This window comes from Sycon ciliatum, chromosome 4 (assembly GCF_964019385.1).
Source record: "Sycon ciliatum chromosome 4, ocSycCili1.1, whole genome shotgun sequence".
In the NCBI taxonomy this organism is placed as follows: Eukaryota; Metazoa; Porifera; class Calcarea; order Leucosolenida; family Sycettidae; genus Sycon; species Sycon ciliatum.
The window spans coordinates 11696880-11717751 of NC_088646.1; the positions used below are offsets into that span (position 1 = coordinate 11696880).

Genomic DNA, 20872 nt, shown 5'->3' on the forward strand with positions numbered 1-20872 from the left:
TCTTTTTCATCAATCTGACATAAAAAATACCTAGCGCATGTATATAATTATTAAATTATACGTATGTACTGATACGATGTATGTAGCGCCTACTGTAGCGGCTACCGACCGAGTCCGTCCCAAATCCCAATCCATAATCATTACGTCATCCCGCACGAGAAAATAAGCGATTGAGTATGAAATAATTCGAAAATAAAGTCAAGTAGATGTTCTCGTACTGACTGCCATGTGCCGGAGTGAGTTTTGACGATATGTAATAAGAAGATCTTTTTGTTTTTCAAACACCCTTCAACTCCTTGAAGTTTGTATCTATCAGTAACAACCCGAGTAGTTCGTATAGCTACTGACAATGGCAGCACCAGCACGAAAGGATCGTCAGAAATGTTACGACAATCGCGATCTCTACTTTGCTTGTTCCATGAAAAATGCTCATTTGAAAGATGAGGAGCGGGTGAAGAAGTGCCAGAAAGAAATGGAACTCTTCACAAAGAGCTGTCCATCTGCTTGGGTAAGCACAACCTACATGTACTCGCTGTGACGTAGTAACTACTAGGCACATGTATCACCTTTCAAAAATGCAGCTCATTGTCATCTCAAGTTTAAATCGCACAATTATAAAGAGTCACACCACGTCTATGTTGGTTGTAGTACATGCTGAGAGCGTTCTGTGATAGACGGCCTACATGCAGCACATGATAGGTGCATATAGTCTACCTACAACCTCAACAATGTCAATAGTATGAAAGGTGATGATCTAACGTGTGGATGGGTTTGTCCACAGCGAAATTTCGAATGGACATAACCTGAGGCGACGTGACGACATACAGTGAGAAATACAGTCATGTTGATGGCCATCATCAATAGTACATAAACCAGAGGTGTGCAGCTTGACGTCAGTTTTGGGAAAGCAGAATGAATTTGCATCACAGGTCTCTAGCAAGGAAACGTGTGAAACACGAGTAGGGAGCATGTACACCATCACCATGATCACAGTAGGTGGGGGAGGGGCTGCACCTCCTACTCCCTTAGGCTAGAGTCCTGGATCACCAGAGCCATGGCCCACAATCATGACTACAAAGTTGTACACTGTTGTGAACTAACATTACTTGAGATGTATCAACATGACCTCGACCTGTGATCGCCTTCACAACGGTTTACATTGCAAGTAGTAAAGTACAATAATATGCCCAGCCGTTATACATGCCTCTTCAGGACATGCAACATTCACTTTATGCAAACCCATTCCAGTTTCTCATCCGAAAGTGCAGTCACGTGTACAGAGTTGTATGAGCGTATGGCATGATGGTACCTTTCTCTCAATGTGTATGTCCGTCTTTGCCACTTCTGGCGTGTGTGTGTTCGGCGTTCTATTGTGCTGTTGTGATATACAGACCACTCATTTCTTACGGAAGCATACGTATGAGCTAGAGAAAGCACGGTTGGATGCTGATGGCCACTTCAAGCCAATGACGGTTGAAGCGATGAAGAAAGAGATGGAGGACCTTGCGCGTCAGCAGGGAGGAAGCAAATGACGGTCATGAAGAGGACAACTATGCTCTATGCTGATATTTCAGTTTGACCAGGATATTTGCTGGCCTGGTCATATAGGATAGTGCCGCAAATTGTGTTCAATGCCCATGGCCAAGCCCATGTTTTCCAGACTGCAAGGCACAGGAATCTAGAACGATCATCGCCGGCTTGGTTTATCTGCAGTGTAGTGCTGGTTCGCAGTGTATTTATTGCTGCCGCATTCGCTACCACAGTTGTTGCCGAGTCTTCCACTGCTGCTGCTGGCGTCGGTGGTGGTAATGCTCACATCTTTGGCAACGTTTCATGCCAAGCAGCAGGGAATTAGCTGAGACATTTCCAGAACTGTGCAACAGAAAGCCACTCTGCACCCTGCTGAAAGACTATTGCAGAACTCTGGTCTGACCCATCTACTGTACGCACAGTGTGTGCTTATGGCACTGTACAATCATGTACAAGGATTTAAGTGACCCCACCTCTCATAAATACGGATGCTGCCGACCAGTAGAAAGTCTTTGCTTCTCAATCATTATTAGCAACTAGAATTGAGTGATTGAGTGCTATTTTAACATATTCAATGGTAAAAAAATGGCGTGGTTTATCGGGTTTGTGTTTCATGGAGGAATGCGAAAGCAGTGCACTAATCTACATTCTACAATGACTGGTACGAGCCTCATAAGCAGTGTGTAGTGGTATATTATAGCCATAAGCGGTGTGTAGTGGTATATAACCAAGCGGGGTACTTTGCATGTGTTTGTATGAATGCCTTGCAGCATAAAAAGAGAGAAAAGAAAGCATGCTAGCACTTGTAATATAATGGTAGAGCCAATCATATAACATAGAGGTAACGTTACCAATACTTCTCTCGCCAGTGAGTACTTTCCCAAATAAATCATCATTCGGTATTAAACACATGTAGCTGTGGTGCCACTGGCAACAATGTCAATGAGCAAACCACACAGCTCGTAGCTACATTGTGACAAAAAAATGCTTGCTGCCACTCAGTACATGTGTGTTTCCGGTGTCGTCCTATTGCTGACCAGCAGCTCGCTTCAGGTATCGCCTGTTGAATACATGCATGTGAGCGCACACACACGCACACACACACACACACGCACACACACACACACGCACACACACACACACGCACACACACACACACACTTGGATTTGTACGGACTCACTGCCAGAAATGAAAAGAGAATACCCGTATTATCTCTAATATAAGCACGGTCCTTTATTTTTTTTAATGTACCTCCGCCCCGTGCTATTAATGGAGACGTTCCTTTATTGGAGACTGTTCCATTATTATTTCAACCTCATTTCAGAGGCATGTTGCCATGCCAAATTCATGTCAGACACACACATTTCAGGGGTTTTTCGCCGGTACAGATAATGAATTTACACAGTGTGCTTATAATGGAGACTGAGCACTTTGTTTTTGAATGCAGCCCAAGGTGTTCTATTATTGGAGACGTGCTATTATTGGAGACTGTGCTTATATTAGAGATAATACGGTACAAAATTGGCTATTGAACCTCCCAACGGCTAACACGGTAACAGATCTATCCACTATCTGACAAAAGTGCACCTACCAACCGAGCTAGCTGACACACACACACACACACACACACACACTGCGCCTTCTTGCGGTGCACATAACCTGGATATTTGGCCGTGCACCGGAAAACTGCAGGAAATGGAATATTTATAGAAACTTTTTTTGAAATTTTAGATTGGTTGATATCACACGCCAAAGTAAAAAAAGTGGCCGAGTTGATAATATAATGGTCCACGAAGAGATTTTTTCTAGGGCTGAGTCGGGTAGCATTTTCTTCAGGTATCGGGTCCGGGTAGCACGGGTACCCGATCGGGTAATATTTCTATGGTAAGACCACAATGCACACCGGCCCCTTCCCTTGTGCACTGGGTAGACATGCGTGAATTATTTGTACACGTGCACTGTACATGATGTCATCTGCGACTCTGGGTTTTCGGGTACTATTCGGTATACCCGTCTACCCGAGGTCCTCACGGGTAGCACGGGTACCCGACTACCCGCGCACACCACGAATTTTTCTCTAAATGCTGAAGCGGTTTTCTCCCTTGAGTAAATATATTCTTATCCGTCTTCCTTTTTGCCACTGTAGTCGAAGTTCAATAACCTTTTAAAAGAACCTGTAAGAAAAAAGCCCTGCTGCTTCATCTGCATGCATGCTTGTACTCAGAGTGATGATAACCATCAGCATGGACTCATTGGAGTTTACAAATGAGCTAATGGTACTTGTAAAAAGTAGTAGTACAGTAGTATCGCCATCATCGCAACAACAATGGCGAAGACGGTAACTTACGCCCGAGAAGCTAATATAAGCTGCTGCTTCTGCTCCTGAAAGCTTAGTATTTTAGTCGCCTTCATTCGGCTGGATTTCGCTGGCGAGGCCGAACTCTGCAGACAAACACAAGAAAATACATCAAAAGTCCAAAACCACTACTGTGTCAATGCATGGTACAGTATACAACTACGCCAGCAGCAAGAGCTCTCCAAGAAGTCGAACACTCAAGCAGTTCATTTCAAACGGGTTTGCTACGCCAAGTTAGCGAACGGAAACACACAAAGAGAGAGTATAGTGGTGCAAACAACCTCGCCTGGACGGGAACGTACCTTTTTGGGTGTGGCCGCTGGAGCTGCCCGTGTTGGTTGCGCTGGCACATCAATATTCAGCCGTCCTTCTAGAATGTTACTGATGGTGGTGTCCACAGACTGAGACGTTGCTGAGTGTGGAAATGCATGAGAGCAACATGCAGATACATTACCGGTACATGAAAAAAATTACTACCCGGAATAATCAAATCTTCACCTAGGTCTGTACATCTCTCCCCATGCAGCTGGAGTCCACAGACATGTATCTTCACAATTCACAACTGAAGAAGTACACTCAAATTTCACCGTAACTTCAACACTCAACACCACCACTGCACTTTTAGGCCAATCATACACCATCACCTCATCAACAGCAAGAACTTTCTCGACAACTCAAGTGTTGAAGTTTCATTAGGAACGAATTGTCATATTTTGTGGCGAGAGGCCCCACAAGACCACTGATAGCAAGAGCCACGGATAATACCGTTTGTTTGCTCTATTCAAACTTAGCTCTCCACGAGCTGTGTACATTGAGGTCAAACTGGACACTACTGAGATCACATATCCAACGCCAGAGCGCTTCAAATGCTACCCATCGCTGGGTGTCCGAGAAAATTCTCTCCTCGCCAGCCATTTCTCTCTCCTTCATCGTAAACATTTCAAATTCGTTTGCTTGAGTTTCTCTTCATGCTGGCCACGCGCTCAAAGAATGCCAAGGTGACTCAGCATGTCAGGAGAGGAAATCCCCCGCTCAAGGTGAGTCACTCAGAAATTTTCAACTTTTCCCGTGGCTGAAATGTTAAGCGCGATATATTTGGAATGCGACATCGCAGCTCTTTGCCGATTGTTGCAATGAAAAGCTGAGCTCTTCGGCTTCTTCCTACATACTTCGTTTTTTGAAATTCCGTCAAGAATCGATCAAGTTACGAATGTTTTAGTGCGTGCAGATGGAAAATAAAAGAATACTACAGTAAATAGTGGATATAACGTGCCCCTTTGATTTTCGATAATTTATCACTATATCCGGTGCATCACTATAGCCGATTTGCATGTATGACTGACACATGGCACATGACTGTGCATGAAATGATGCGTACACGCTGGAAAAAGCATGAAAAGCAGCCACGTGTACATGTGGCTGCGTACAGCATACAGGGAAGAATTTTCTCTCAATCACGTCTGCTGCGAGATGCATCCAGGCAACACTGAATCAGTTTTGGAAGAAATGAACTAAATTTGAAGAACAATTGTTTTGTGATCATCACTCTTGATCAGGATATATGATATTTTCCTGTGCATTTGATATGGTTTGCTTCCTGAAACCCATCACAATAAGCGATATATCGGTATAACCGATAATAGTGTGTATAGTGATATTTTAGCTGTATTTTTTGTGATTCGATTTTGATTTTGGCGAGTTCTATCATTATAGCCGGTATATCGTTACACCCGGTCACTTTATAAACGATACTCACTGTACTACTACTATTGCTAGTTGCAGCGATTATTTCCGGACTCACCAAGATCTCGAGCAACAATATCGTAGGGTGCGTGAGGGAACACCTCCTGGACTTGCTGCACCATGCGCTCATTAGACGACAGACCTGGCATTGCATCATATACTGACATTGTACCTGCAGTGAGCATGCCAAAGAAGAACCAATATTGTGGAAAGGAAGAACATGAGAACAGGTTGGGATAGACAATCATGTACAGCATAGCATAGATTAGACTTACATAATAATCATGTTTATAGCATAATCTCTTCCCACAACAAGACACACATGCATGCATGCACATGCGTTTGAGGTTGGCTTGACGTTTCACAAGCACACGTGTGTGTGCGTGTGTGTGTGTGTGTGCGCGCGCGCGCGCGCGCGTGTGTGTCGGACCACATCACAACGTACCACTCTGGCGTTGTGAGGGTTGTCTCTCCGCACTAGCCCGAGACGATTGGTTTTGAGCTTCTCGCTTCACATGGTCGACGAAATCACGGCGAGTGTGCTGACACACTGGAACGGACAGGGCGTTGGCCATGACCTGAACAAGAGAAAGAAAAAAAGGAGACGGGAGAAACAGAATAGGTCAGCAATGAACATACAGCACTCTCGGAAGAACGATGAGCCGAAGACCGGACAGGCTAGAATTTTATCAGGTATGGGATGCCTGTATGCACATGGTGGGTCAAACTGTATAGAGATTTCTAGATGAAAAATAAGAGCGGCCAAGGCTACGACTGACCTGCCCCGTTCTTCAGCACCAGCCAGTAGTATAGTATGCCTAGAATCAAGAGTAAATAAGCTCCCAAGAGGGCCACAAGCACCTGGGTGAAGTGTAAGAAGAAAAGCCATGGTGCACAAAGTGAGAACGAGGAGAGGCACATGCCAACATAGAAAGGGTCTCAAGAGTTGCACGCTCCTGGGAGCTTATGTACTCTTGCTAGTATGAGTAGGATGGGTAGAATCGTGCAATACGGGTACTATGGGTACATGTGCAGTCATGACAAAAGAAATCCAACCCATGTGCCGAGAGCAGCGCCAGGGCTCATGCAGCCCTCGGATGGTTTTTTTGGACCGTGCATGTTGTACTAGTAATTGAAACGGAAACGCGGAGCTACCTTTGACTCCCGGGGCGGCTTTCTTTGGCCACGACTGTAGTATGGGTACTGTACCTTTGAGATGGGTGTCACAAATGTATAACTATGATCTGATGTAGCTAGGAGCAAATGTAACAGTGAATGCTGCAGAATTAACCCTGTATGCACGGAAAAAATGTACCCAGACTGAATTTGACCTCGACTCACCTCAAATTCCATAATTCTCCAGGCCATAACTTTTGTCTCCTTTTGACGATTTTTTCAATCTTAGGCTTCCTGGAAAGCTCATCGCAAGAAGAACACATTGCGCTCACACTTGCCACCACAAGGGTCAAAACGCCTGCGCTACAGCCCAGGATCTTGGTTGCAACGCCAATATTCTGACAGAAGTCGTCTTGTATCAGCCATTTCGCTCTTCTTGCTCGTAACAACTTCAAAAAAGTTCACAAACTGCTGTGGCACGCCACGAGTCCGTTTGCCATTGTGAACGTGTTTCTACGTCACTGCATGCCCACTGGGGAATGATGGGGAAATCCCTCATTCAAATCTGCACACACAGCTATTGAGCGACATTTGCCGTGATTCGACTTTCGACCTTCGTAACTCTGGAACCACACATCGGAGCGCTTTAGCGATTGCTTCAGTGGACAGCTGAGAGTTTTCTCTTCGACCTACATATTTTAGTTTTCGAAAATAACCCAGAAAGGACTGAGTTACTTTCGATTGAAATTTTGAAAAGTTTCGATCCCAGGAGATCGAAAGTTGTACAGTCCGTACACAAAGGGTTAAGCAGCCACAGTAATCACATGCAGAAAAGCTATTATTGCCATACCTTTTGAACGCGACTGGAGAACTCCTCATCAGACTCAGCGCCCTCTTTCGTAATTGTAGGCAGAGCCCTGAACATGAACAATCAATCATGATAACAGAATAGTAAAGAATTCTTCAGAATAGCACAATGACGAGAGATACTGGTGAGAAGGTCAAACAAAATAGACATGTACTGAAGTACTTGTTCTCGTAAAGTAACACACACACACACACACACACACACACACAAACACACACTAGAAGAGAGAGAGAGAGAGAGAGAGAGAGAGAGAGAGAGAGAGAGAGAGAGAGAGAGAGAGAGAGACAGAGAGAGAGAGAGACAGAGACAGAGAGAGAGAGAGAGGCACAGAGACAGACAGACAGACGGAAAGAGATAAAAGAAAATTAAAGACTACTTGTACTGGCAGTGCAGAAGCTAGCTTACCTCACATGAAATGCAGTAAACGGAACGAACAAGAAAAAGAACAAGTCGGGAATGATGGAGCTGTGGAAATAATGCTGTACACGGAACAACACAGAACAAAGAACCATCAGGTGAGGCATTCAGAGAAGGCTCCGAGGAATGGGAAATCTGTTTCGCATCTGAAATTCGTGTTGCACACATCAACTCTTTCAGCGAGTACGGTGTGCAGGGTTAGCACTTAGAAAGCAAGTCAGTCCAAGAAGGAGCACATAGTGAAGTTGCAAGGCATATTCTGAGAGCCATTGGAGCACATAGTGAAGTTGCAAGGCATATTCTGAGAGCCATTGGAGCACATAGTGAAGTTGCAAGGCATATTCTGAGAGCCATTGGAGCACATAGTGAAGTTGCAAGGCATATTCTGAGAGCCATTGGAGCACATAGTGAAGTTGCAAGGCATATTCTGAGAGCCATTGCAAGAGGCCACATGTATCCAAGGTAAGCACAACAGAGCTACGTACCGGTGCGATTGGGAATGGTCGCCATGAAGTGATGACAATCTTCACGCAAATGCAATGGAAAAGTAAGAGCAAAAAAACACATAAGCACACACAAATACACTAGCCCTCCTAGCAAACATAACTAGCCAACACTGGATGAACACACACACACACGCACACACACACACACACACACACACACACACACACCACATACACTTCTAAGTGGAAAGGATTGAGAAAAGGTCTCATTCAATAGACATCATAAGGTCTCAAACAGCACCATTACCAAGAAGACAGGGCTACCATGTCCTCAAAGCGAACATGTACCAAAGTGCACCAACCCACAGCGGCCCAATTACATCTGCAACAAACTCACCGGTCGAACACTGGACTGTACGGAAAACGGCCATTGTCTGTAAGATGATACAGAAGACAGGGCAAGACATACAAACCATATCAATATACGAGTACAAGTTCTAGGCATTCAGTACTCTCACCATCTCCACTGATGTAATCTGTATGATCAAAACAGCTGCATGGAGGAATTGATGCCAGTGTCTTATGCAACTACATGTATTTGTACCTAATTGAAGTCATGTAACTGGTGCGGTGAACGAGGTCAGCCAAAGAGTGCATGTGTTGTGTGGAGTACGGATTCAATGATGAACAACTTTAAGGTTGCATCAAGGGACAGTCGTGTATGACAAAATATCAGTGCACTACAGACAGGAGGACTTACTTGAATGCCATCAGAGCTGTACCAGTGTTCACACCATTCTCAGGGTGTGTTAGTACGGGCAATGATGAAGTATCTACAAGGAACAAGAACTCACGCACGCACAAGCACACACACACACACACTCACGCACGCACACACACACGTGCACCCACACATCCACACACATGCACACAAATCCAGTTTTAAGCATGCACATCAAGATCAACAAACCGACAGAGTACGCATAGTCCACCTGGTGAGAGCACAGTCCGTGGCACATGTCCTCTATCTCCTCAACTCAACTATACAAGCCAGAGCTCAACATACATGGCCGCCATACAGCATAACAGAGGTATGAAAATTTGTTCATCTCCCCATGAAGAAATAACGAAAGACCTTTCTACCCAGTCGTATGCCACTGATCAGACTGACAGCAAGTCCCCCCCCATGATCGACATTCATATTTGGGCCATGTGACTTCTGCAACCCCGATCGTACAAAGAGAGAGAGAGAGAGCCCTGTGAGGTGAATGCCTGTTGATTGGCGTTATTGTGCCACATGTTGCAATACCTTGCAGGTGGTTTTGTAACCGCTCGGTGAGAGGTACTGGTCCCTCTGACACAGCATACGGACCATGGCCCATGGTATTATGCATTACAGGACATCGCGATGGCTCAATGACCTAACAGATAGAGAACAAACAAAGAGCACAGGCAAAATTGCAGAATGGCTCAGACCACGCAGTGGTTGCCAGCTATTCTGGATTATATGAAGAATGCGATGTCGAACATATCAACGTGTTTGGCCTAGTTTCCTAGCATGTGACAGCTTTTTTGTAGTGAATAATTTATGTTTTATTTTGTTTTTGTGCGTTTTCATGCGCATGCTTGTATAAAATAGCCCGTGTTACCCTTCAGCCAGTTGGCCTTTTGTATTGCGAGCGTTGGAGAACATAAGGGCGGGCACGGGTGGGACGTTGATATGTTCGACATCGCATTCTTCATATAATCCAGAATAGCTGGCAACCACTGCGTGGTCTGAGCCATTCTGCAATTATATTTCAGAATGCTCTGTCTCCATATCAACGTGATTTTGTAGCTTTACTGTCAGTGGTTGACAGCGTCTTTTGGCGGGATAGGACCGCATTGGCAAATGAGATATCATGTTGAGGCTTATAGTAAAATTTCTGGAAGACAGACTGACTACTCCAGTCAGCTGCTTTCAGGATTTCATTTGTTGTGACGCCGGAGTCGGCAGCGGCCGAGGCAGATGCACCCCTTGTGGAGTGTGCCTTGAAGATAGATGTATCAATACCTGCTTGTGAGAGGCAGGATTTAAGCCACCGTGCGACCGTAGAGGAGGTCACCGCCTTGTGAGGCCGAATGGTCGCAAGGAATACGCGAGTCTCACCCGAGCGGTGAGGCTTGGTTCTTTGTTCGTATTCCATCAAGGTTGTGACCGGGCAGAGTTTAGCCTCATCCGGAAATTTAGCAAAGAAGAATTCAGTCAGAGGTCTCGATTGTCGAGACTGTTTTGCGAGGGCACCTGTTTGAAAGGTTACGCCTTCTGGAGAGAAATGTTGAAATTTAATATCAAGATTTGCTAAATCAACCGACCGGGATGGTCGAGTTAACGCAAGTAGCATGGCAGTTTTGTGAGCAAGACTGCTCAGTGATAAGTCATTGTTATTGCCCAAAGATACAATATATGACAACACCTGGGCAACATCCCAAGTGGTACTATATCTGGGCTGTGGGGGTCTTTGGTGGAAAACTCCCTTTAGGAGTCTTATGACCAGGGGATGCTGTCCAGCATCATAGCCATCAATTTTATCATGGGCAGATGAGATTGCAGAGCGGTAGTTATTGATAGATCTATACTGGTAGCCGTCTTTGAAAAGAGACGCCAGAAAGTTGATTATGACAGAGACATCACTTGAAAAGGGATCTGAGTCCCGTTCAGAACACCAGCTACTCCATTTGTTAAACAAGGAATCATACGTCTTACTAGACTTCTCTCTCCACGATGCGATGAGGAGGTCTGAAGCCTCTGTTGAAACTTCATTGCTCGTGAACTTTTTCCGCAGATGTTCCACGCGGCTAGACGAGGGTTTATGTCGGGTCTGTTCACACTGTGTGTGGGTTGGATGAGGTTGTCCATCTCCGGTAGGAGGAGTGGCTCTGCTATTAACAGCTCCAGCAGAAGCGGGTACCATGGCTGACTGGGCCACACCGGGGCAACCAGTATCACCTGCGCTTCTTGCTCCTTGACCTTGGCTAAGGTTCTGCCGATCAGGTTCCATGGCGGATTTGCATATCCGTGATATCTGGTCCAATCCAGAGAAAATGCATTCGTTTCCATTGCCATGGGGTCTGGCCGCCAGCTGGCAAATAGCGGAAGCTGGTGAGTCAGCCGAGATGCAAACAGGTCCACGTCCAGGGGGCCCATGATCTTGTTGATTACTTGAAAAACTCTTGGATGAAGCATCCAGTCTGATCTGTCTTTCATCGTCCGCGATTCCTCGTCCGCGACTACATTCTTGGATCCTGCCAGGTGGGTCGCCTGCAGAACTATCTGCCTTTCCATGCACCATGACCACAGATCTCGTGTTAGATGGTTCAGGGTCGCTGACACGGTTCCCCCGTACTTGTTGATGTACGTCAATGCTGTTGTGTTGTCCATTCTCAGGAGTATTGTAACATTTTTGCGAGATTTCGCAAAGGTTTTCACAGCCAGAAATGCTGCCAGCAGTTCGAGACAATTGATGTGCATCTCTCTTTCCGAGTGTGTCCAAGGTCCACCCGTGCGGTTGCCCTGACACACCGCACCCCAACCAATTGTCGACGCGTCTGTTTCTATCACCAGGTCTGGTTTGGGAGACAAAAGGTTCCGGCCGTTCCATTCTGATAGGTGATTTATCCACCAAGATAGCTCGTTCAGAGCTTCTCTTGTCAGCGGACACGGATGATTGTAGTCCTGACGGCCCTCCTCCAAGGAGTCTTGGAGACAGTTTTGAAGGTTTCTGTAAAACAGAGGAGCTTGCGGCACTGCTTGTGCTGCATGGTTCAGTTTGCCCAAAAGGCGAGAAACCACAATCGCTGATTGATGAGGCTCCTGATGTAACTTTCTTGCCTCTGCACGAGTTTTCTTCAATTTCTCGCCTGGGAGTTTCATTGTCATGGTTTCTGAGTTTATCGTGAAACCAAGAAACTCTACTTCCTTGCTGGGAGTGAGTTGCGACTTCGGGAAGTTCACCACGAATCCCAGATTTTGCAGAAGGAAAATCAGACCGCCCGTGTGGTCGATTGCTTTGCTTTGGCTGTCTGCCATGATCAAGATGTCGTCTATGTAGATTATCAATCTCAGACCGAGGGATCTCAGAACGACTACTACTGCTCTGGAGGTCTTGGTAAAGACCCACGGAGCTGACGACAGACCGAAGGGCAGGCAATTGAACTGGTAGAGTTTGTTCTGCCACACAAAGCGTAGACAGTTTCGATCGTTCAAGTCCATTGGGATCGTGAAGTAGGCATCCTTCAGATCGACTTTTGTCATGAAGTCTCCCTGACGAAGCAGGTCTTTCAGCATGTGAATTCCCTCCATTTTGAAATGGACTGGTTCTATGAATTGATTCAAGGCTTTGAGGTTTATTATTGGCCTGATGGCTCCGTCCTTCTTTGGGACTGCAAAGAGTTGAGAGATGAAACTGGGGGGCTCCGCTCCCATTATTGTGGGCATTGAAACTTCTGAAATTGCCCCTTTGTTGATCATCGAGATTACCTCGGAAGAGATTTTTGTTCTCTCTTCCTCTCGAAACACAATCTCTCGTGGAGGGTGAGCCTGAAAAGGTCTCTGCAACCACTGAATCCTGTACCCTTGAATACAGTTCAAGACCCACTGGTCTGAGCTTATTGCCTTCCAATTCTCTGCAAACATTGCTACTCTCCCCGCAACTTGGGGTCGTTGAAACACAACAGTCTCCGTCATGTCTTTGACACACATTTGTTTCAGAGCACTCACAACAGAGGACATTGGATAAGGTTGAGCAACTTTTATTTCCTTTAGAGGAAGGGGTAAAGGCGATGCATTCTCTGAGCTCACTTGCTGGGCTCGCGGCTCCTGTCGCTCTGGTTGAGTGGTTTCCGGTTGCCGCCGAACCGGAACTGATTGCCGTGACCGTTGTAGGGTCGAAAACGGCTGGTGTTGTTGAAGTTGCCCCGACTCGAGTGGCCTCCCCGAGGGGCACCGGTTCGGCCTCCACGAAAAGACAAGCCAGGTGAAGACTTGCCACGAGTGGAGCTGGAGGCTTGAGAGAGACACTTGATCTCCTCGTTCCGTTCTTTGGCTCTCTTGGAGAAGCCCTCTCCGAACAACTGAGGGGCAGACGCCTTGTAGATGGGATCATCCTCAGCCATGTCGGCGAGATCCCGATTCATGCACATGATTGCATTTCTTCGCCTGTCTCTGTTCAGGTACATATTGGCGTTGCCGATAAAGGCCAGAGCAGTCCTGCATGCCTCAACGGCCTCCCCCGCGGTCAGGGTATCCTTTTGTGCCTCTTCAAGCACGTGAGTCAAAGGACCCACAGCGTCAAGGAGCAAGGCCTGTTGCTTAGACAGGGCCTTGTCACGCGACTTCGTCGCAGGGTGAAGACGAGATTTAATCATCTTGTCCATCAACGGCGGGGTAGCCACGTCAATCCGTGGACGCCCGAAACGACTACGCCATTGGCGTCGAACTTCGTTCGAGGTGGAAGCAGTAAAATGCTCTTGAAAAAACTCCAAGGTTTCCGAAGACACCTTGAAGTCTGTGCCAGACTTGTCCAACACATTTGAGTCCTCCATCTCCTCCTCGGACTCGTAGTCTGACGGAACGTCAGCATTGCGGGTTTTACCCGGGGTTGATGAGGCGCTTGGCGCCAGAACGGAAAACGAGGCACTTCGTGCCGGGTTGGACATTGGTCGAGCCGCTTCCAGAGCAGACACTCTCTCCGCAATGTCAGACATATTTGATCCAATATGCTCCACCACCTGCGTCACCTTCCCAAGCCGGGAGATCATCTCCGTCATCAATTGTGTCTGCGATGGCTGACCAGCAGCATCAGACGCGTTATCAGTGACATGATCCATGATGAGAATGGAATGCAGGCGTTCAGCAGATAAGCAAACAGGAGGCGATTTCAAGCGAGCTAGAAAAAAGGCCAACTGGCTGAAGGGTAACACGGGCTATTTTATACAAGCATGCGCATGAAAACGCACAAAAACAAAATAAAACATAAATTATTCACTACAAAAAAGCTGTCACATGCTAGGAAACTAGGCCAAACACGTTGATATGGAGACAGAGCATTCTGAAATATAATTGATGATTCATGGGACAACATCTTTACAGTGACCAATATGGTTCAGTGGTGTATACAATCAACTACATTTGCACAATGTGACAATGGGACAAGCAACATATTGCACAAATTGAAAACACACCCACCATCACCGCTGAAACCCAGAATGATTTGGATTGGCTTCGCACCATTCCACTCCCATTGGTGCACTGTTATGCACAGCGATATCAGCACCCATTGCCAGATGCAAATACTAGTAACTTTCCGTTACTCAGGAGTACCCACACTCAGCCTGGTAAATGTATCATTCATTTCTACAACATGATTAATAGCATCTCCTCATCGTTACCAAGCTCATGTTACATCTCGTACAGCAGGAGGAAAGCAGCTAATGCCATCCTCGAATTCTAACGCATTCCGGCTAAAGAATCAAAGCCTGCCAACTCACCGCAACGCAGGGAAGGAGACTTTCCACAATACAGTGGTCGAGTAGTGTGACATGGTTCGCCACAAGTACCTGAGTGAAGTGCAAGAAGAAGCCATAGCGCACAGAGTGAGAATGAGGAGAGGCACATGCCAACATAAAACCATGCACCTTGACTCAGGTGCAGAATGTAGAGTTGCAAAAAGGCAAGGTCACAAGTCGGGTCAAACAAGACAATGCAGGCGTGCAGGCATGCATGATATACAGCTATGTAATACAACACTTATCCATCCACACTTCTCTCTCTCTCTCTCTCTCTCTCTGTCTCGCACACCCATAAGCGCTCCCCAAAAACACACACATATACACATACACACACAACCTGTGCGATTGGTGCAAAATAAAAGTAAGTGCGTTCAGCTAACCTTGGATGACTGCTCCTCCTCAGCGCCGAAGCCCTCTGACGTGACGACTAATCCCAGGCCAGGCTGAACACCACGAAACCACCACCTAGTGGTAACACCATGATGCCATATAGTAAATAGGGAGCAAGTCCTACTGGCAACGAATACCAATGGCATGTGCATCTAGGAATACTAAAGCAAGTACAATAACAGCTGCATATGTATTATAAATGACAATTCGCCGGTAATGACAGAACTTTTATGCTGGGAGCAAAGTCCCATCTAACTGCGTACACTGAACTTCACATATGGCGACTATGCAAGCAATGGCAATTCGCGAGAAAACCATTTTTTCTTCTTTGAATGAATGCACAACACCAAGGACTGTGTGCAGGCAAATAAGCACGCACTAGCAGCATGTTGGTGTGAGTAATCAGCCTGAGTACCAGGCTGTACAAAGATTCTTTTCAGTGCGCTTCCCTCGAATATTGATCGCTGTTCCTGCTCATTGAAATATGAAAATTTCATATAAAATTTCGTGAGTAAAACACTTCGTAAGTACTTCGAAGTAAGGACATTGCCGAATGGCATTTATATAATACAGTCTGTATCGGCTATAGCGTACCCTTTTGATTTCCGTGATTTTATCACTATAACCGATGCATCACTATATGCGATACGATGGATTTTTTTCGATCGACACATGAAAGGCAAGGAAATACTTCCAGCATGGCGTTTTGACAAATGAGCATGCTGCATAGATGACAGTGCCCGCATTTCCATAACAAAATTATGTTATGTACGTGTGTGCTGTATCACTATAAAAATAAGCAACGTGAAGAAAGTAAAAAGATTGGGCCCTTGATATTATTGCAACATGTATTTTAAAGTTATCACTATAGCCGATTATAATGTAGCGTGTTATGCATGTTTTGATTCTTTGTTGCCATCATAATATCCGATATATCATTACATCCGATAATATTGGTTATAGTGATATTTGTACTGGATAAAATACGTTTTGCTTTTGATACTTCGTACCAATATCACTGTAGCCGATATATTCTTATATCCGGTCACTCTATAGCCGATACAGACTGTACTCGCAAAGTTGACTGTTTGAAGTTCAGCCCTCACCATCGTCTACACGGATTTCAAAAGCGTCGACCTCCATTTTGAAAACATGGTGGCCGGCCGCGCTACCCGTAGTCGCACGTGCCCACCGCGAGCTTTGAGCTAAAGATCATGTCGCCCACTCATTTTCCTGTGTTTCCCCATTTCTTCGAACTCGCTCAGCTTTTGCTTCAGCTTTTGCTTCAGCTTTTGTTTCGCTCGCACTCGTGCTTCAGCTCCACGCTGTAGTCTGAGTTTAGTTCTCTTGTCTTCTTCCAGCAGAATACTGCAAACTCTACAGCACGTCGAGCTTCTCCTAGAAGAGTTTCTTTTGCGTCGAGGCAGACTGTCGATCGTTTCAGTCCTATCTTACCGTCGTCTCATGAGCGCCCGAAAGCAACAGTATCTATTTTCTTGGCGTTCCATTTTCTGGCGAACTCATTCACCTACTACTTCTTCCTTTATGAAAGCTTCAGGTGGCTGAGTTCTCCCACTAGCGACAATCATGCCTTGGAAAAGAACAGGATATTTCTAAGGTATATACAGCCAGTGCAGTGATGTCAGTGTACTGCACTGCAAAAATCACCTGCATGTACTCCGCGTAGTTGTTGTTTGTTTTGTCGAGAAAGAATCCCTTTCGCACTCGCGCGGGCCGCGAGGGCGCAGCACGGAAACGGGTCTATTGAATTCATTTCTTGGTCGATTTTGACAACCAATACGTCGTTGTTTTTCTTTTTTCACTGGCTATCCTTTCTCCGCTTCCGAATTGCGATGCCGTCCACCTGTAAAGCCTTGAAGTGAAACGAGTGGAGGCCGGTTTCGGAGGTAATTTTCGGCCAAACAGCAATCAAATCGAAAAATTCGAAGCGGACGATCTGTTGGAATCTATCGAAAGAAGACGTTGGTCCATAAAAAATCTTTGGAAACTACACCGTATGAACCAAGGAATTACGGTAAGTTTGAGAATTTTGGTACATTAGCTGTACGCTGATTGGTCGATTAGCGCGACCGTTGAGAAACGGGCCAGTGACGCTTTGTACAGCGTTGGTGAGGGCTGAAGTTTATCATGCATTTCCAAAAAAAGGTGCACCCAAAGTTAACACATACAAACACATACAAACACACACCACACACACACACACACACACACACACACACACACACACACACACACACACACACACACACACACACACACACACACACACACATCCGTACTAACCGTCTTAGCGGAAGGCTTTTCGGAGCTACTCGAAGGAAGAGCCACAGTTGTAGGAAGAGCAAGAGCCGGAGAACAGCCAGGACAATGCCAAATGGTGTGTACAGTAGCAGACCAAATGTCCACACTAAGGATGTATCTAGCAGCCTGGAGCACATGGGAAAGCAGCGACCAGGAATGACAACCCATCTCAAACTAGTACTGCAAGACCGTGTACAGACATGCACACCGAGTGTGCACAAGTGCTTGAATGATTACGGAGTGGCCTTTAACCATACTCTACATGTACATACGTGAGCAGTCCTACAAACTCACTTTGTTGGCCAACGTCCGTCAAGGCAAACAGAAGCTGACACCGGCACAGGACCCATGTCCTCAATGAATTTTTCATCATTCATTCATTGATTAACTTTCATTAGGGAATTGTTGGCATTACTGTCGCATCATGCAATGTCTTATGCATTATTCTTGGGCACGTGTAACCCTTGCATTACGCAGATTCCGTGCACCGCCACATGTACACAACTGCGCAGTACTCAAAGATTGGAGTCTGCTGTTACCTTTACACATGTTTCTCTTTTATTTATTTTACTTCCTTGTCCTATCAATAATACGGTAATCATGCAGTTTAGGGTCCCAAATTATTTCGCACTTTCCCAGTGTTCAGTGTACTGTCACACGCGTTTTCAGTGTACTTTCACTATGCTTCTTCTTTTCTCGTGTGAAAGTTTTGTTTCCTTTGTCAAAGTTTTGTTTCCTGTGGATTCTGCCTGGCTCACGCATCATCTCTGACGGCTGGGCCGCATACGCGCAGATCAGGAACATCGACGGTGGCGTATACCAGCACGATGTCGTCGTCCACGACGACAACTTTGTTGATCCGGACGACCGAACGATCCACACCAACAACGTGGAAAACATGTGGATGCGGGCCAAGCGCCAGCTGAAGCGCAACTTCGGCACCTCGCGAGAGTTGTTCCCGACGTACCTCTGCGAGTTCGTGAGGAGACAGAGAGTTCGCGCGGAAGACAACACGTTCGGCTCCCTGCTCCGCAGTGTTCACCAGCAGTACCCAGTCTGATCTGTCCTCGGTTTTCATGAAAATAAAGTTCATGATGTGAAAGTACACTGAAAACGCGTGTGACAGTACACTGAACACTGGGAAAGTGCGAAATAATTTGGGACCCTAAACTGCATGATTACCAATAATACAATACTAGTATCCTAAAGAACCCGAATACTACAATTACAACTGAAAAATCGTCGCCAGAATACAATGCATCATGCCAAGAACAACACGAGAATGCTGATTACTGTGGCTGGGTCAAAATCCACGACCGCAGCTCAGGACAATGGGCAAGTCACAGATTTGATAATTATTTAAAAATCACACTACAGTCAAGGAGCAAAACTAAATATTTCAATACAGACCTCCTCCGGTGATAAAGTGATGAGATATCAACTGATGCCGTCGACATTGCTGCCAATGCACCTCAAGCTCTGTCTTCTCGGTGACACAAATTTCAGTAGAGCACCGTTTCTCCCAAACCAGAGACGGAAAATAGCTACAAAGTCATGTAAGGCCACGCGCGAGCCACCAAGCTAAACGATTGCAAAGATACACTGGAGAAGCCTAAAAACTCAGCAAATTACTTGCTGCACAAAGAGGTTCATGCAGGACTTCCGCTTTGCGGAACCTCTCTAAAAAGAGTCCAATGTCTGTAGTCTTTCTTCGTTTGTGCTACTTTCTTGTCATTTCGCTGCTCAACTCATCGATCCACAAAGAAAAAAATAATGATGAGATTCGAAAAGCAAGATCGATCGCGTGCTTGATTTGGGTCGTGCGCCACGTGCTACTTCGTTTGATCAGCTGTGCAGTAAGTGCACACGTACACTGCATTATACGCATTACCTGATTACGCAATGCGTAGTTGCTATGTCCGAAAACGACTCAGTGGCGTGACACTGATACTGATAGCCGCATAATCGCATATGCTTGCAAGGGTGATCAACTGATCATGTCCCCCCCAACAAGTCCACGATCCAGTCATCCCATCGATCCTCAACCAGGCCAGGCCAGGTGACGAGCCTGAGGTCAACTCGTCCAGAGAAGTGAAGCCACTGTCGTCTGTGACGAAAAAAAACGTTCACTCTTCAGCCTACCTGCCTACTTTGGCAGCTTCATCAGAACTATGTATTTTGTAAATTGGTATCAACTTACTACTATCTAGTCTTTTTCGTTAGATTGCAAGCGAGTGACTATAGTATTACATGTACTAGTGTACTAGTAGAGTTTACAGCCCGATCAAGGTTATACTCTGTCGCACTTTATTTGTGTACCTGACCAGCGACGACCGTATCGCGAAGCGTAGAGTGTCACCACTTCCAGAGGATCAGGAATCCTCTTGCTCGTATTCACATTCAGGTCCAGAAAAAAAATGTTGGGGAGATCTTTCCTTATGCTAGCAGCTGTGGTCCTGCTATTGGCGTTGCCCTTGGGCACCATGGCTCAAGAGAGACCTGACCAGGTGGAGCCCAATGAGGGAAAACAGGCAAAAGAGGTGGACTTCAATCTTGGAGCATCCAACACAACTTGTACATTGTGCGAGTTTGTGATGAGTATCATTCAAGGACAGATTTCAGCCAATTCAAGTCAAGCAGACATCATCAAGCTGCTTGACAACTTCTGCGAGAAATTCATGCCGGTAACCATTAAACAAGAGTGCGAAGACTTTGTTGCTGACTACGGAAATGCCATCATTCAACTTATTGACCAGAAGATTGACCCTCAGCTGGTGTGCCGGGAGATCAAGCTATGCCCACACGAGCAGCAAATTGGCAGAAAGCAGCAGCGAAAATCCGTCTCTGTGAATTGAACAGAAAGCAGCATATCATGGTGCCATGTCTATTGGTGACTTTGGCACCCAAACCTCTACTGGCCGGCATGGATATTAGCAGGGTGTATGCGACCCTGGCTATGTTAGTCTGAAGTACGCACACAGTAATACACTTGTCTTGCACGGGTGGCAAGGTGGTAGTAGTTATATATGCTTTCCTTTCTTCCTCCTCTTTCTTCCTACAGAAACCAGGCCCCATTGTTAAGCTCCCAACGCCTTTGGTCAATATTTCTAAAATATAATCAATCAGTGTGAATC

General features: G+C 45.9%; 1 protein-coding gene across 1 annotated transcript; it reads right to left on the reverse strand.

Moving 5' to 3' along the window:
- Positions 1-2013: 2013 nt before the first annotated feature.
- Positions 2014-19504, reverse strand: LOC135814489 (lipid droplet-regulating VLDL assembly factor AUP1-like). Its single transcript, XM_065327612.1, has 15 exons — positions 19149-19504; positions 17721-17864; positions 15407-15491; positions 15006-15074; positions 9787-9898; positions 9238-9310; positions 8875-8911; positions 8517-8555; positions 8020-8093; positions 7597-7663; positions 6076-6208; positions 5689-5802; positions 4190-4299; positions 3879-3973; positions 2014-2590 (listed from the first exon to the last, which is right to left on the reverse strand). The coding sequence occupies exons 1-15, from the start codon at positions 19193-19195 to the stop codon at positions 2557-2559; spliced, it is 1233 nt and encodes a 410-aa protein (XP_065183684.1). The 5' UTR covers positions 19196-19504; the 3' UTR covers positions 2014-2556.
- Positions 19505-20872: the final 1368 nt, after the last annotated feature.

Bases quoted from the DNA above. Each gene is read 5' to 3' on its own strand.
- LOC135814489 (XM_065327612.1), bottom strand. From the start codon at position 19,195: ATGTCGACGGCATCAGTTGATATCTCATCACTTTATCACCGGAGGAG. The intron at 9,899-15,005 runs GTGAGTTGGCAG...TCTATCTGTTAG, and splicing joins GTCTCCTTCCCTGCGTTGCG to GTCATTGAGCCATCGCGATG. The intron at 2,591-3,878 runs GTAAGTTACCGT...TGTATTCAACAG, and splicing joins CTTATATTAGCTTCTCGGGC to GCGATACCTGAAGCGAGCTG.